Source organism: Argiope bruennichi, chromosome X1 (genome assembly GCF_947563725.1).
Source record: "Argiope bruennichi chromosome X1, qqArgBrue1.1, whole genome shotgun sequence".
Lineage (NCBI taxonomy): Eukaryota > Metazoa > Arthropoda > Arachnida > Araneae > Araneidae > Argiope > Argiope bruennichi.
The window spans coordinates 136,756,397-136,775,168 of record NC_079162.1 but is presented as its reverse complement, the minus strand read 5'-3'; the positions used below and the strand labels follow the sequence as shown (position 1 = coordinate 136,775,168).

Here is an 18,772-nt window from a genome sequence, read left to right as displayed (position 1 = left end):
TCTTATATCTTATTGTAGATGGAACATCATCAGATTGCTGCCCCGAGACTAATAAAAATATGTGTTTCCGTTTTTCAGATCATGATGTAAGTGTGAATATTTTCATTACAGATGCAATATTTTTTTCGTTATATACAACTATATTGTAAAATATAGTTGTATATAACGAATATTGTTGATTTTAATTTTCATTTCGTCCCTTGTTTATTTGCTCTTATTTGGTTACCTGGATATTTTTAATGTAGTTTTAGCTCATTTTTCTAAATATATTTCCATTTAGTATAAATTTAAATTCTATGAATATTCATTTTATAATGTCAAAAAGTGTTCATTTTTGAAAAAAATTGCTATATTTATTCTGCTTTTGTATTGAAATTTTGTTTGGGCAAAAAATTAATCGATTTTGTATGAATTCATAAAAATATCCTTTCTATAATATGTCTAATGCATCTAATCTTGTTGAAGTTCATCGCGATTTTCAAGTATGTAGACTTTTATCTCACATAGAAAATAGGTTGATAATGTAGAAACAGTATTTATTTTTGATATCTCCTTTGAAAAATAGCTCTTACATCATTTTGTGTGTGTGTGTGTGTGTGTGTGTGTGTGTGTGTGTGTGTGTGTGTGTGTGTGAGAGAGAGAGAGAGAGAGAGAGCGAGTGAGTGAGATTCGCATTCTAAAAGGAATTATTTTCTAATCACATGAAATCATATTTCACTTTAGTTTCTGAGTTGTGCAGTTTACATTTTCCCACAGAACCGAAATACTGTGCCAGCAAAAAAACATCAAAACACTTCTCACGCTTTGTTCTTCATGCTTTCATTTTTCCTATTCGGTATTCTGCGCTGCGCTGGGCATGGCTTTTATAAAGAAATATTGGTAAAATTAGATAAAAATTTGGGCTATTTCTTTAGAATCGTGAAGAATAAACCTTATTGAAGAATACCACACTGTTACTTCAAAAAGTGTTTATACATATATATATACAATTATATATAATAAATATATAATAATATTATATTATTATTGGCAATTACAATTTAATGGATATAAATAAATATTCGGAAGATGGAGTAAACATAGATATTCAATGAGGAAGTGAATAATATCCAGAGTAATTTTCTATTCAGGTCAATAGTAAAGTACCAATCAGATTGATAAGTTCAATCACTGATTAATAGCAAATTTCTTGAGATTACATTAATCATAGTGTTTGGATGTATTGCATTGATGGCTAAAGTGAAACGCTGTTCATAATCTCATAATATGACACACACACAATATTTATGGATGCATTAATATATTTCTAGAAAAAAAATAATTTTATTTTCGATATATCTGTTTTATCTCTATTGCTTTTTAATTTAGCAAAAGTGTTCTAATAGCGTAATATGTATGTGTAAAAGACTGCAAATCATAATCTAATATTTGATCATAAATGTTTTTATTGTGTACTTCTATTTTCCATCTCGATGTGTCTTTTTTGGCATTTTAAAATAGTCATCTTTGCGACAACTATACATAAACATTCGTGCAACTTAAATACCCCTCTCCATAATTAACTTACTTGCAGAACTTTTGCTAATTTTATTTCGTCCGTATGATATATATTTTAGATTGAAAAGGTCTAAAGATGGAATATTTTTTTATTGTGAGAAGTGCTTTCTTAGGTTACTAATATTAGATTTACTTATATTGGAGTAAGAGCAAGGGCTCTCAATCTCTGTTATATGTATCACTAATGGCTCATTACATTATTTTTGTGATACGATATTTTCTATACAAAGATTTAGATTGATAGAAAATGATATCCGTTTTAATGTTTTTTATTCGTTATTTATTGCATTTATTAACATTATATATTTTTGGTTTTTAGCTACCCCCCTCCTCCCACCCTGTTTAATTGATGCCATAGTGGTAACCACATTGACCCTAGTTTAACTGTGCTGTGCTATATAACGTTCAGGAAAAAAGTCCACCTTTTAATATTTTATGTGACAGAAATCTCATGAATGAGTTAATAAAAACTAAATTATGCGATTTTTGTTTGAAATTAAGATATGAATGTAAATATTTATAAAAAAGCAGTGCAATTTTTAATGCCTTTCAACAAGTCATATCTTAAATAAATTGCATTTCTTCAGCCATATGTTTATTTTCATTTATATTGTATATGAAAATGTATGCAGGATATATCTGTTACTTGAAGCTGACATATGCGTGAAATTAATGAATTTAAAGCTTGATATATCGATATTAATTACAGTAAAACAAATTCAGTTGTAAGATTAATCTTCATCAGTAATATGTCATAATGCATAGAATTATCAATTGTTTATTTCAGTAGATGGTAGATTTATATTTTGTTATGATGGAAAATTTTATTATTATTGAATAATATAAATATTTAAGTATTTTATTCTTTGAATATAAACACTTGATTTAGGAAACATTGATTCCTTATAAGAAAATGCTTTTATAAGGTTACGTATGTTTGTTTTTAAATTGTACTAAATTTAAATAGATTGGAAAACATCTGACTAGGGGAGAGCATATGATGGAAAATTGAGTCGGGATGAAATTTAGTATAGCCATCGACGTAGCTAAAGGGGGGGGGGCAAACGGGCTTATCCCCAGGGTGCTGTACATGGGGGCTCCAAAACTTCGCAAATTTTTATTTTCACTATAAGGCAAGGCATGAGCACAGGGTTCTTTTAAAATCGGAAAGAAGGGTTAGTACACCAGATGTACTTGGACATTTGAAAGTAATATTAAATTTTACCCTAATATCGAAGTTGTAAGATAATAAAAGAGAATATTAAATACGTCCATTATTCCATTTTTAAATTTTCTCTCTCTTTCTGCTTATTTATTACTGAAAAGAAAATATTTATACCGTGCTAAACGTAGTTGGTAATGCTGTTGACAACAGTGATGGATGTCGTATTGTTACGAAATTTCCGGGTACGTTTGGATAGTGGAAGTTATATGGTGTGGAGAACGCTCAATCAGTAGGCAGCAGTACAAAAAAAAAAACAACGACGTTTATTTACACGAAGACACACAGGACAGCACAAAGACGACAACTATATATAGCACAGAGAAGACAATTATTTTCAGCCTACACGTGCACACAACAAGACTCTACTGCAGACAGTAGCGCACAGCTTAGTTCAGCACTAGCTTGACTCCGTCGCAGCTCTGCTAATCTCTGGAAGACTCGTTCTTCACCATCGATTCCGACTACCACTACTGGCCGCTGCAGACTGCCTCTTTTTATAGGTCTCAAAAGGCGGGGCTAGAAGCCTCTCAACTAATCAGGAACCTTCGAGGCGTATCTCGATTCTTACTGGACGGATCGGGAAAATTCTCGATGTTTCGGGTATAATCTATTTTGGCGCCAAAGTCGCCAAGTTTGTCGCCAAACTTTGGGACCTCCGACGCGACACCCGGTCTCCGTCCAATACAGATGACTGTAAAACCGTCTTTCTGATGATGAAACCAACTATGCTGGGAAGCAGCATCACAGATTCGTAACATTGTCCCCCTCCTAAGGACTGCTCGTCCCGGGCAGTCCCACTATGATGATGTTGATGCGTTTGGCGACTTCCGCACTTTCAAAGATGACATCATTCACTAATTTGGCGGCGACTAAAGATCCATCCGAATCTTCTCAATGCTTTTGACACGGACCTCTTCGTCGTTTCGGACACCCAGACTTGATTTCTCTTCTTAAAATGCAATATGTCGCATGGAGCGAAACGCTGGATCGTAGGCTGGTCGGTTGGTCACTTTGAACTTCTTCCATCGAACCAGCCGTATATCAGGATGATCCAACAGTGCCTTCTGAAATCCACTCGAATGCTAGGTATTCACCTTCGTCGCCAAAGCTTTCACGGGAATACGTCCACCTCTTCCCGGTTTATTCTCGACACTCGAGAATTGTCCGACGCCCTCCACACAGGTTCTTCTGAAGAGCGCATCCGTTTTTGTTGGAAGGGTCCTTCTGCGACGACGTAACATGTTCGGATGCTCAGGAGATTCCTCGGCTCCTATTTGCATCACACTTCTATGCAGATCCACAGCGAAGATGAATTCTTGAAGGAAATTGAGACCGTGACTACAGGAATCAGCGATTCCAACACGTAATCTTTTTCCGTGTCACTATGCAAGGAGATACCAAGAGGCTTGCAGAGAAGTAGTCCCTTTAAGCTTTGGGACGAATCCAATCCAAACAGGGTCGCATTAACTCTTGCATCCATAGGCATCGAGCATGGGTCGCCACCAACAGACCCGTCCGAAGAAAGTCCATCTTCTCCATCCCCAAGCACCTGCATTTTCGGTTCCACTTCAGGGGACTCATTCGGAGAAGACTGTTTCAGCTCTGCAATTATTTGACAGTTTCCCTGTTCGTGCATCTCCTTATTGAACTTCGGTTCATCCTCCGGATGACTAAACTCCTTTTCAGTGACACCGGTCTCCATTCGATCTTCAGTCTTTTCTTTCTCCACGTGGCTCTCGCTGCTTCCTCCAATTTCTTCTGTGATATCTTGGACGTCTTCTGTTTTATTACATTTATCTTTTAAAATTTCCTTCCTCGACGAAATTTCTTTCTTTAATTCACTCTTCATTTCTTCATATCCGGCTTTCATTTCTTCCGTAAAGGCATCTATTTTTTTGTAAAAGTTTCTCTTGTCCGGCTTTCATTTCTTCTGTAAAGGCTTTCATTTCTTGCAAAAGTTTCTTTTGTCCAGCTTCCATAGATTTCTTCATCTCCTCTTGTTCATCTTCCATAGTTTTCTTCATCTCAGCCAACAGAGCCAGTAACTCACCTTTGCCGCTATCAGCCATCGTAACCTGAGATCTCGTTTTCACCATACACTGTTGACCACTATCCCACTTCTGACACCAAATGTTACGAAATTCCCGGGTTCGTTTGGATACTGGAAGTTATATGGTGTGGAGAACGCTCAATCAGCAGGCGGCAGTACAAAAAAAACAACGACGTTTATTTACACGAAGACACACAAGACAGCACAAAGACGACAACTATATACAACACAGAGAAGACAATTATCTTCAGCCGAGACGTGCACACAACAAGACTCTACTGCAGACAATAGCGCACAGTTTAGTTCAGCACTAGCTTGACTCCGTCGCTCATTTTCTAATCTCTGGAAGACTCGTTCTTCACCGTCGATTCCGACTACCACTACTGGCCGCTGCAGACTGCCTCCTTTTATAGGTCCAGGGGTGTTTGTGCTCCGGGGAAACCCCGGAATTCCGGGGATTTTGAACTTTGATACCCGGAAATTCCGGGGATCGTCGTTCAAAAGGAAGTAGGAATAATAATGAATGATTTATTTTGATCTGGGTAATTTTGTTTGCTTTGAAAGTAGAAAACGCAAGGTCAGTGTGTGTGGTGAAAACTTTTCCTTTCTTTCTCCAAAGGCAGTGATAATGCGTGAAAAGGGGGAAAAAACTTCTTTTTTGTTCTTTCCTTATTGCGAGTTATGACTCATTCCCCCGGTTCTCAGACATTCTCTTCTGGATTCTTTTCGGCAAGTAGGCGCAGCAGAAAAAAAAAAGGGAGAGACTTCGTTCGACCAGATGTGCGATCACGTGACTCTGGGTTCAAAGGTCTTATCTCTCCAGGCGTGGCGCCAATAAGTAGAGAAGGGGGATTTTTCGCCGTATTAGCTATTTGTCATTGATCGCTTCGCAACTTTTTTTCCTCCGCTGTGTAAAATTTTCGTTTCATTTATTGATGCACGTGTAAATTTTTCGTTTCGCTTATTGAAATATTTTTTTATTTATGTACGCAAGAGAATTTCACTTTGAAATTTCAGCATATGAAACAGAAATTACCCCTTAAAAATTCATATCTAATTAGTTTTACAGCATTAGATCCAGAGCTAAGAGGTAAAACCAGTACAATATTAGCTTTTGAAAAATTATCATCTTTTATGTCCCATATTTTTAGTGATAATGAAAAGTCAAAAGTAGAAGCTGAAATAAGGTTACACCAGAGTGATATTGATATCACCAAAGAAATGCTCTACACATCTGATGAAAGTGGAAATCAAGTCAAGTGTACAATTGATAAATATTGGTCTAAAGTTTTTAATTTAAAAGATGATTTCACAAATGATTATAAGTATCCTACATTGGCTAAATTGGTCAAAGCCTGCTTTAGCTGCTTCCATGGCCCATTAGTGGAAAGTGCATTCAACTTAATGGACACTCTTGTCACTGACTATAGAACCTCTCTTAAGATTGATTCCCTAGATGCAGTGCAGACTATTAAATATGATTTAATGGCTTCTAAAGAAACCTCATGTGAAAAATATGGCTCAAAAAATCCAATGACTGATCCAATTCACAAAGATCTCTTACTGAATATGAACAGAAGTTGGAAAACATATCAAGAGGACTTAAAAACATGTATTTCAGATGAGTCACCTATAAAAGTCTCTGAAAAACCTTCTACATTAGCAGAAAAGCAAACTGCTTCTACCTCTGCATGTGCAGTTCTCGAGGAAATTTCTTCAACTGTAAATGAGGAAAATAAAAGTCAACCTTCCTGCAATTATGAAATTCACCACAAAAGAAAGACAAGCCCACAAACATCAGAAAATAAAAAAAAGCAGCAGAAATTAGATAATTTTTTTTAAAAGAATTAATTCAGGTAATTTAAAATATTTGCATAAAATGTAGTAGTTTATATGTTTGAAAGTTTATGGTTATTAATTTTGCAAAAAAAGTAATTCATTGAACTTTTATAATTAGGTCATTCAATACTTCATAATTGTAATTTTTCGTTTCTCCCCTCCCCCCTTCTCGAAACTCCAAAATGCCGGTAGTAAGTCCGTAAAAGTTTCAGGGGATTTTTTGGGGTCCCACAAACACCCCTGTAGGTCTCAAGAGGTGGGGCTAAAAGCCTTTCAACCAATCAGGAACCTTCGAGGCGTATCTCGGTTCCTACTGGACGGAACGGAAAAATTCACGATGCTTCGGGTATAATCTATTTTGGCGTCAAAGTCACCAAATTCGTCACTAAGTCGCCAAATGGTCGCCAAGCTCTGGGTCCTCCGACGCGACATCCGGACTCCGCCCAATACAGATGACTGTAAAACAGTCTTTCTGATGATGGAACCAACTATGCTGGGAAGCAGCATCACAGATTCGTAGCAGTATTTTATTTATTATTCGTGATTTATTTGTTATTTGATTTATTTATCGCATTTGTTGAAGACGAATAATATCTTCAGCTTTGTTTGCATACACCTTGACTTAAAAAATCATAAATAATGGAGAATCATAAATAATTTCCTTTTTCAAAAACAAGAGTTTACTAACATTTATTGCAGCTGCAAAATATAGTTTTAATTTTTGGGTCGGGTTAGGCAGACTAGGATTGGAGGCCGAGCTAGCATTACAATTTACATTCTCAATATAGATTAGAAAATCCATCTCCTAGCTATCCTATCATGCCTTTTTTGTTTAACTTTAGGTGTCAGGTGAGGTGATCGATTTCTTCCTTTAACATTTTTGCAAAAACAAAGTTTTTAGCTCTTCTAGTAGTACATTATAACGATTGTTCCAGTATTGTTTTAAAAAATCTAAGAGGGAACAAAGAGTATGAGCTGTGTTTCTAATACTTCATCTTTTTGGTAAACAGTAAGGTAAACATTAAAATCGAAATAGAACAGATTTCGTATGGCATTTGTTTTATTCCTTGATTCGAACAACTTACTTCAGGTGCCATGAAACGGGACAGTTTATTAATATGGGAGTTAATGATCTGTGTTGTTACTGCTCTTTACAGCCTTTACGTGTTCTTATGTTCTTCGCGCACAATTCGCTAGAGCATTTCTGTTGTCTACTTGGTTTAGTTGTTGCCATTTTGCGATTGTTTCTATCCTTGTTAAACGCGGTTCTCGAAAATATATGCAATATCTGTAAGTTAGGAGTCTTAATACCTTCAAGAAGCAAGATCAGACGCAGTTTAAAATTAGAAAAATGTCTAAAAAACCATCTGGTGCGGAATTTAGAAGAACAGCTAAAGATGAAGAGAATAAGGCTTGCCAGTCTTCGTCCTTATTGTCCTCGTGGCTTAATATCAAGGATAAGGAAGAAGGTAAAGTATTATTCAATTTGTGTAATTTTACAATAATGATAATGGATGCTAATTCTTATTTAATTTATTTATTAATTACTAAAGTACTGGTCTATGCAGAAATCCATACCTAGATTGATGTCTAATTAATAATTAATTTCGTTTTATTGTACGCAGAAATCCATACCTAGAATGATATCTAATTAGTAATTAATTTCGTTTTATTGTTTAGATGTCACTGGGAGCAGTAGAAATAAGGAGGAATCTGAAGAAGATTCAGTTCAAGAATTATGTTTAACCTTGACAGAGATTGGGACGGCAAGAAACTACCAGGAAGAATTTCAAACTTCAGAAATGCAAGGCACCGGTGAAGATGAAAATGAGTTCCGACGAGGCACTGTATCTGAGCAACATTTGATGTCTGTTGCTGGAACATCGACGGTATTTTTTGCGGAATCTACCATTCCGACACAGGACCTCTCCCAAGGCGAGTCTGCTATTCACTTTGATCTAAGGGATCCGGGACAGTGGCCTGATGCCTTTTCAGATGCAGAGAGGTGCTTTATTGTATCAGGATTATTGGAGCAGGGGAGGATAGAGCCTGATCTTAGTAACACTAAAAGAGAAAAAGGAAATTTAACTAAAGACTGGTTTAGCAAAAATTTGCCTAGTAGCATAAAGGTACAACGAACATGGCTAGCATACAGCCATTCAAAAAGTGCTTTGTAATGTATTCCATGCAAACTTTTTTCTGAACAAAAAGCTTCTGTTTTGGCCAAAGAGGAAGGTTTCACTCAGTGGAAAAAGCTGAATGAAAGGATTCCTGAGCATGAAAATTCACATAACCACAAAAAGTATTTTTGCTCATGAAAAACTTTAGAATTATCTTTAAAGTTCTTGTTTTGATAAGGAGCTGCAGGACCAAATAGCGCGGGAAGAAACACACTGGAGTGGAGTTTTGAATGTAATAATTGAGGTTATTATACATTTAGCAAAACAAGGTAGTCCAGTACGAGGCTTTAATAAACACCTATATTTTGGTGACCCTAAATATGGCAAGTTCTTAAACACAATAGAACTGGTATCTCACTATCATCCCCAACTAAGGAAGCACATTCTTCACCATAAAAAGGGACAAATCAGGTACTTTTCTCCTTATATTCAGAAGAATTTTTAGGAATTATTGCTGGAAAAATAAGAGAACATATAATTAGTGATATCAAAGCTTCAAAGTACTTTTCCATTATATTTGATTGCACGCTCGATGTAAGCCACACAGAACAATTATCTGAAATTTTTCGTTATGTGATGATAACTGAAAATGGCTCTGAAATAGTGGAAAATGGTTATAATGGTTAGTGAGAAAACTTGATTGGCTCTTTCGGAAGAGATTTTAAGTAAACTTAAAAGTGATGGATTAGATATTAAGAACTGCAAAGGACAGTATCACGACAACGGGTCATACATGGCCGGCATATACGAAGGAGTTCAATTTTGAATTATAGATGTAAATAGTATGGCTAATTTTGTACAGTGTGCTGCTCATTCGTTAAATTTAGTTGGTGTGAATGCTGCTAGCTCGTCACCAGAAGCAGACTCCTACTTTAGAATCCTCAATTGTCAGCACAATTTCTTTGCTTCCTCGACCAGTAGATGGGAAGTCCTAGTAAAACATGTTCATATATCTCTCAAACTGCAAAGCAATACTCAATGGTCCATTAAGAGGGAAGCTGTAACTGTAATATACAAGTATTTAGGGAAAATAATAGATATTCTAAATGATCTCATGGCCAATCCAATAACAATTGCTGAAACAAAAACGGAAGCAAAGTCTCTTCTGAAAAATATACAAACATTTGAATTCATTGTCTTCTCTTGTTTTTGATATAAGGAATAAAGCCGCATTGACATCATCAATAAACTCTTCCAAAAAGTGAATATCACTATCGATCGATCAACAAAACATATTAGCAACCTGATCTCAGAATTAGAATCAGAAATGTCGAACTGCTCCACTGATGCAATGTGAGAAGTGAAAGAAATAGCAAGAAAGCTTAACCTCCAGCCTCATTTTGAAGAAATATGGAGGAGGAAGAAGAAGCGGCGATGCGAAGAACAATGCTGGAGAAGATGATGAAAGCTGTGAATTTTCAGGTGAGAAAAAGTGTAGACTGTTGATTTTACAAAGAATATATCGAATTCTGAATAAATTAAGGCAAAAGTTTCAAGCCATTCAAAACTTGAATAGTTTATTTGGTTTCATCACTCTGTTTGAATCAATGAGTGGAGATGAATTGAAGAACCAGGCACATCATTTATCTAATACATTTAAAGAAGACTTAGACAAGAACGAGTTGGCGATAGAAGTGGAGAGTTTTAAATAGCAGGCTTTGGATTTAAATCTTGATATGAAAAAAGCTACACCATTGGGTCTCCTGACATTAATATACAAAAACGGACTTGAAGATGCGAATCCCAATATAGCCACCGCACTTCCTCACGATACCAATCTCAAATGAAAGAAGTTTTTGCAAACTAAAGATCATAAAAAATTACCTCAGAAACTTAACAGGACAACGACTCACCAACCGTAGGATCATATCCATTGAGCATAAGTTAGCTTCAAAACTATCTTTTGAGGACATTGTAAAAACGTTTGCAGCCAAAAGAGCCCCCAAAGTTAAATTTTAGTTCCAACTTCTCATGTTTTCAATGGACTTTGCATCGATTTAAGAGATTTGTAAAATGTCTGAGTATAATACTCGAGATAACAGCTTGACTGTTTGTCATATTAAATATTCTATTCTAAAGCAACAACCTATTGATTTATTCTACACATATACACATCCCGATATAATTCAATGAACATTTTGATTTGCAGCTACTATGATCAGACTCTAAAAATATGTCAATCGTGCTACTTTCAAATTACACTCATGTCCAAAATTAAGGTCACAAAAATGTTTTTCAAAGTAATTCTAAATGGCTACCAGTAAAATTTAAACAAATTATATTTTATATATTGCGAAGGACCGCTAACACGATATTAACCTTTTTTGTGGGAAAAAAATGTTGTTTAGCATTAGTTTTGGGGGAACTACTGAAATTAGACCGTTAAGGCATCTGGGATTTTTGCCTGCAATTTTGTGAATATTGCATTAAAACAAAAAATTTTACCTGTTTCCAGTGAGAATGAGTTCTCATAATTGTTTAGACGATTTCTTGAGATGGAGAACCGTTGGTAGGCTTGAAGCTGGGCAGTCTCAAGCGGAGGTGGCTCGATGGTTACAAGTGGCACCGAAAGTGGTACCCGGATTGGGGAATCAATTCCAAACAAGTGGTACTGTACCCAGGAAGGCTGGCCAAGGACGTCACAGAGCAAAGACGCCTGCACAAGATCGCTATTTGGCATTAAGCGCACGACGGCATAGGCTGACAACGGCTCCTCAACTTGCTCGTGACCTTGCTGCTGCGTCTGGAATAAGAATTTCCAGACAAAAAGTATACAGACGTTTAGCAGAGAGGGCCCTTTATGCCTGGCGATCAGTTGAGTGCGTCCCTTTGACTGCATCCAACAGAAGAGCCCGGTTGTTGTGGTGCCTAACATATCAGTCTTGGATACAGCAAGAATGGGGGCATGTTCTTTTCAGTGATGAGTCGAGATTTACCACACAGAGTGACACTCGCCGAATCTTCATCTGGAGAGAGCAAGGAGCTCACTATCATCCCTCCTACATAAAAGAAATCGACAGATTTGGGGGCAAAGGAATCCTTATATGGGGTGGCATAATGTTGGGCAGTCGTACACCACTGCACGTCTTCGATGCGGGTACTGTGAATGCACATCGCTATAAGGATGAGATCCTTGAAGCCTCTGTGAGGTTTTTCCGGGGTAGTTTTGGCCCAGACTTCATGTTTATGGATGAAAACGCGCTTCCACACAGAGACCAGATCGTTGATCATTTTCTTGAGGAAGAGGATATTCGACGTATGGACTGGCCCTCGAGGACTCCGGATCATAATCCTATTGAACATGTTTGGGATGGTCTCGGAAGAGCCATTGCACAGCGTAACCTCCCTCCTAATACCCTCCAAGAGTTAAAAGCCGCGCTTTTGGAAGAATGGGCTTTGTTGCCCCACGCATTTATGGACACCCTCATAAATGGTATGAAAGCTCGTTGTGAATTCTGTATAGCAGTGCACGGTGGTCACATTCCATATTAGACAGGCTTTTCCCGAGATAAATGCTTAATCTCTGATTCATAATATAACACTTTTTGATATATCCTGTTTCTTAATTCCCAATTAAAAAATTTTCCATGTTGTTATGTGTTTATGTTCTTTCTTCCATTGTAGTGTACCTCTGTGCCAAATTTCGTGGCAACACAGTGAATAGTTTTTCATTTTTCACAGATTTTATGTTTGTGACCTTAATTTTGGACATGAGTGTAGTTGGCAATAAAATACTTATTAGTTTTGTGTGGTATGTTGAACTAAAAATTAAATTATGTACAGCAATTTTGAAATCAAGCTTTACCACTTGAAGAAAAAATCGAATAGGGTGTGATGCCAATATCAGTTATAGTCGGGGGTTGGGGGGCTTTGGGTTTGGTTGATCGGGGGGCGCAAAGGCGAGTTCTTGCCCCTTAGCCAACAAGTCTAGTTATGTCTGAGTATAACGGTAGTTTGTTTACCATTCGAATGTCCATACATTAAAACGCTATAACTAGAAAATTTCGTAAAAAAATAGCCTTCAAACTTTTTGCATTACTTATATACCAGTGACTTGTCACCGTGGTGAACAGCCTACTGGCTTGGTTGTCAAGTAATCATTTTGTACAGCGGAGGTCAGAGTTAAATCTTCTGTGTGTCTTTTATCATTTCTTCCCTTTTTATTTTTATTAATTATTCAAATTAAATTAACAATTTACAAATAGTTTTAATAGGTTTTTCACTTTTTTTACTCAAAAATAAATGGGTTTTCTCCATACATTTGAATTATTATTTAATTTTTGAAAAGAAAAATAATTGTAAGTTTAATAGGTAGAAATAATTTAAATTACTATTATCATCTTAAAAAAGACTAGAAGATTTAATTTTTTCGATTTTAGTAATCTCAAATTATTTGTTTCTAATACGACGAAATCGTGTTTACATCGGAAATAATTGACAGCAACTGATAATTTTTTTAAATATATAATGAAAACGTTCCCTTTATTAATAATCAAACATAAATAGTAGAAAGCAGGTGTTTAGTTATTGAATGCATAGGCAGATGCGTCAAAATCTTTTATAAGATGATAGAGTATACTTGGCATTCTTTCCGTTGAAAATTTCCAACTTTCTTCTGTTCCTGACTTTCTGTTGAAAAATAAATATTTTTGGCTGTATATGAAGTTTGTCTCTTAAGACAATTTCTTAAAGAGACGTTGTTCTTGGAAGAAATCGTGATTTATCAATTGTGCAAGATGTCAAAAGATATTTTATTTTGATTGTTTTTACAATAATAACCATTTTTTTTCTTCTTGGAAATTAATGAATCTGAAATAAATTTCTTGAAATACTGAACAAAAAATTGTGTATGATGCGAGTCATTATAATTAATAATTATCGTCATTATTTTATGTTTATAATTATTTTTTATTCAAAAATTAAGTTATTATTTCAAATATTAGGTGAATGGGCATTTATTTTTTGCGTATAAAAAGTAGTAATATATAAATTAAAATTTCGTGCAAATTGTCAACTTAATTAAAATAATTTTGAATTAAAAACACATTTATATTTATAATTATTTTTTCATAAAATGGGAAACATATTAATTAGAACTATTTGGAAATCTTTAATTTAATTGAAATAATTTTTTAATTTTTTTTGTAAAAAACGCATTTATATTTGTATTTTTTTCTTTTAAATATATAATTATAATTAAAGTATTTATAAAATCAAATATTTATTTTTGCATAAAAAATATGCAACATATGGTTACAAATCTGTAATTTTGCTATCCGGCACGAATAATGTCATCCTGGAAAAACCGTTAAAACCTTTGTAAGATCTGTACTGTGCGTGCTGAGCTTGGCGACCATTTGACGACTTGGCGATGAGTTTGGCGACTAAACGGATAATATCGGAAAGTTCGAGAAGTTTCACGATCCATCCAGTAATAACCAAGATACACCCAGAGACATCCTGATTGGTCTGAAGATTCTAGCCCCGCCTCCCGGAACTATAAAAGACGAGCATTCTGAAGCTGCAAGGAAGTTGTGTGGATCGTCAGAAGTCGTGTGTATAGTCAGAGGCGATGTGTGGTGAGAGTCGGAGTCGCCGACACGTAGAGAAACTGGAGGATTAGACAGCAAGAAATCTGCTGAACTAGCAATTAAATGTGCTGCGCTATTACAATTGATTAGCGGTATTTGTTGTAGAAGAAAAATTTTGTAACAATAGTAATAAAACTATCTGAAAGTTTTTAATTTAAATGAAACAATTTTGAAAAAAAAAAGAAAACATTTATATTTACTATTATTTTTCTTTTAAAATGTCACTTATAATTCCAATATTAGGACAATAAACATTTATTTTTAAATTTAAAATAAATGAAAAAAATTGTAAATTCTAAGTTTAATTTGAATAAGTTTGAAAAAAATTAAAAGGAAAGAAATGAAAAAAAAAAAAAAAAAAAAAAAAAAACGCACCGAGCACTGCACAGACCTCGCGCTTGCGAAGTGATTGACTTGGCGACCAAGCCATTCGGTTGTTGAACGCGGAGATAAATTACTAGGATACACGTTATACAAAAAATTTGCAGACTATTTTGTCAAAATTGGCTGGCTATTGCGCTTTAATATTTTAATGAATGCATATTCTGAAGGTACACTACTGTTATACTATATCTCATCTCGAATTCAGTTTTCCAACTCGTGCCCTCACCTTGTGAGTTAAGTAAATAAATATTCAGGAATTACTTTCGAAACCTGGTTTCAAAATGCTTCATGTTGTGTGCTTTTAATGTCATCAGAATTATTTTGATGCTTTTTTTTATTTATTACTCATTATTTTAGCTAACATCTTGTTCTGTTTGGCTTGTTTTTAATTAATTCAATATTCAGTTGGATCAGCTTATGTGCCTTCCTGCAAGAGAATTGGCGGAAAATGCCAAGATGTGTGTAGATCATCAAGATTGCTGGCGGGAATTTTGTTTAATACCAGTCTTAGAGTCCAAGTCTGAGAGATTTCTGAGAATTAAACTCTCTTCTAAAAGGGCTGTGTTTTATGTTGGTCCAATAGAGGAAATTTTCTCTTCAGGTAAACTATGTTATTTTACATTGAGTTGTATTTAATTAGTTGCTGCTTCTAAACATTTCAGTATGCCTTTTATTAAAAATGGAGAAATAAAATTTTGTTTTTGTTGGAAAGAATGATGGTGGAAATTCAAAAATAATTTAGCATTCGTATTTTCGTAAATTTAGCATTCGTATTTAAAATATGAGTACATATAAATGTTTATTATCAGCGTTTAAATGAAAACAGTTTATAAGAAACTTGAAAATTCTCCAGTTAATAATAAATTAAATGAGAAGAGTAATGTGACAATTATTTATTTATTTATTTTTTTGAGTATGTAAATATAATGAATGAATATATTTATATTATTGACTGAAAATTTTTTCATAACTTTTTGAATCGTTTAATTTCAGTTGCAGTTAGCCCTTGGGTTTCTAACTATGCAGCAGTGTGTTATGCAGATATGTTTGAACTTCTACTCGGGTATCCTTTGAAGAATTTTCTGTAGCATTCCTATGAAATTCACTGGGTTTAAAAATTATCTGATGTTTTTCTTAATGATTTTCAGATATATATTCTCTTTTTCTTGTGGTTTAGCTATTCTAAATACCATTCCATTATTTTGGTTAGATGGGAATTACATTATCGAATGTGTTATTAATGGATATTTGAAATCATTTATTTCTGAATTTTCATGTCGTTACATGCTTATATTTACTTTTAAAATAGTTGGTTGCATAGGATTATTATTTTCTATACTTATTAGTCTTCTTAAATTTGATATATACAAATTTAATGAATTTTAAATGCTGTATTTATAATAAAAATCTTCTTGCTGAAATATGGACTTAATTGAAATTGAATTTAACATACATATAAAAAACAACAAAAAAAGTAATATTTGAAAAAACTGAGTCTTTTAAGAAAAATTGTTCGGATGTAGCAGTTTAGCATTTAATCAAATAGAGTAGAAATGGCACTTTCTACTGACTCATTTAATATGAAATTATGAAACAATTGTTTGGAAATATTTTGGTTAGAATTGATGAAATAAGACCATGGCCATAAGTCTGACGATGTTTAGCCTTGCTAAAGTTTAGAGTTTTGGGAGATATTTTTACACTTATATGTATTTTTTCATTCTAAATAGTATTTATTCAACAATATTTAAATTAGTTCATTGTGATTATAATAATAATGGGAAAGTATAAGTTGCTGACACAAATTATCACAGAGATACCACAAATAACTAGTTATTCCATTAGAGTTGATAATAAGGCTTAGAAAATTTCATTTAAGCTGAAATTAAATTTTCAAAATATTTGCTTGTTTTTCAAATGCGAGAATTGTGAATGCTGAAATCATTAAAAAAAATATTTTTATTCATATATCAGGAGTTTTAAAAAATCATAAACCGTTTTTGTGAATCCTTATTATTTACAAACAGATTAAATACAAATGAAATCTCTCTTTACTGTTCTACATTATAAAAAAAAATATAAGTTCTGTATGTAAATATTTATTATTGTTTTTAATTTTATTTTTTCATGGTAATTTTGTTTGCAACATTTTGTTTAAAAAATTATGGAGGGTTTTTTTAAACATTATTTTGATAATTTTTCATTGTGCAGCAAGTTTTAAAATAAACATGATTTGAAATTCAGAATTTCTTTTTTTTCTCTTCTTCTTATTATTATTACAATACATTCCCGAGTATCCAGCCTACTGTTACGGAAGGGTTCACTAGTTAACAAAAAAGGCTAATAGGCCGGAGTTGTTTGAATTAATTTCTTTGTCCACCAATACCAGAAGACAAAGTTTTTATTCCAAAACTCACTGTTATGTTACATATATTCTCACCTTATTGCATACTGAGCTCTCCATTTATCTCAAGCCAAGTCGAATGTGAATGCGGCCGGCCTGAGGAATCATAGAATCAGTTACCGATGTTTGCTGTTACACCTGGGTTTAGTCGCTAATTTCTCCTCCATAGTCACTACAACGTTTTTTGGTTATAACTAGGGATTGCAATACCGAATACCGGTAGTTTGAGCCATTTGTACAATTTTGTAATATCGGTATTCACAAGTTTAAATACCGTTTTTTCGGTATTTACTAGAAATTTTAATTGTCACCACTATATGTTCAGGAAGTACCAACGCAGCAAAATAGTATATGTTTTTGTTTTTATGTCTCCCTAACGGGCGAAATTAATTAGACTGTGAATACAAAGTCGCATCGTGCAGTCAAAAGATGTGAATCATCCAAGGAGGCGGGTCAAAACTATCCTATTACAGCTCCGAGCTCCATGCGCAGGATTCGTAGTCTGATATTCGTATCTGTGAAAACAAAGTTGTAGTTGTGAAGAAAGTGCATAATATTTCGATATTTTTTAAATTGGTGAGTTGTTGCATTCACATTGCATTTGCATATCATACTTTAGGGTTCAAAATATTTTTTAGATTTATTATATATATATATATATATATACACACACTCATAAATAATAACCCATAATAATAAATAAGAATAACTTTAAAAAACATAAAAAATCAGTTGATAATACTTCGGTTTGGTTTCATTATTTATATGATTATATGATGAAAATATCATGGTGGCACAATGTAAAAAATGTTCAAGAGTTATTAAAGTGAACGGAGGAACTACAAGCGGACTCCATACACATTTAAAAACGAAACATGATACAAATTTAAGAACAGTTTCTAAGCCCAAACTATCAGGGATTTTAGATTATTTTTTAAAAAAATTTGGTTGAAATTATAAATAAAATAACAGCATTAGATGGTTTGCCATTACGAGTGTTTTGCACTTCTATTGAATTAAGAAAATCACTATCCGCCAGAGGTTTTAAAAATCTACCAACATCGATTAACACTATAAGAAGAACTGTTATAAAATACAGTAACGGTATTCGTAATTGTTTGAAACGAGCTAATACAATTAAAAGTAAATGGTGAAAAATTCAGTCTTACATTTGATCAATGGACAAGTGTAAAAAATAAGACACTATTTAAATATAAATATTCATTCAGAAAAAAAAATGGAATGTAGGATTTACACATGTCTCGGGAAGTATGCCAGCCGAAAAATGTGTGGAAGTACTTAAATCTAAATTAGTGAAACATGGATTATCCCTGAAAGAAGATATTGTATCCATAAGGAATGATGGAGCAACAGTTATGAAAAAAATGTTGGAAAGCTGTTTGTTGCAAATCGGCAAATGAGCTATGCTCATGGAATTCAATTAGGAATAATAGATGAATTATATAAAAAAATAATAAATATATAAATAAATAAAATTAAGAACAGAATAATCCAAATACTGCAGATATAGAAACTTCGGAT

General features: G+C 33.9%; 1 protein-coding gene across 1 annotated transcript in view; it reads left to right on the top strand.

Annotated features, from left to right (window-relative positions):
- Positions 1 to 16,887, top strand: part of LOC129958858 (membrane-bound transcription factor site-2 protease-like) — a 95,270-nt gene extending 78,383 nt beyond the window's left edge. Inside the window, exons 6-9 of the mRNA XM_056071578.1 lie at positions 19 to 86; positions 15,232 to 15,427; positions 15,820 to 15,889; positions 15,975 to 16,887. Of these exons, the coding sequence (XP_055927553.1) occupies positions 19 to 86; positions 15,232 to 15,427; positions 15,820 to 15,889; positions 15,975 to 16,212 (572 nt within the window). The 3' untranslated portion in view covers positions 16,213 to 16,887. The remainder of the gene's footprint in view (positions 1 to 18; positions 87 to 15,231; positions 15,428 to 15,819; positions 15,890 to 15,974) is intronic.
- Positions 16,888 to 18,772: the final 1,885 nt, after the last annotated feature.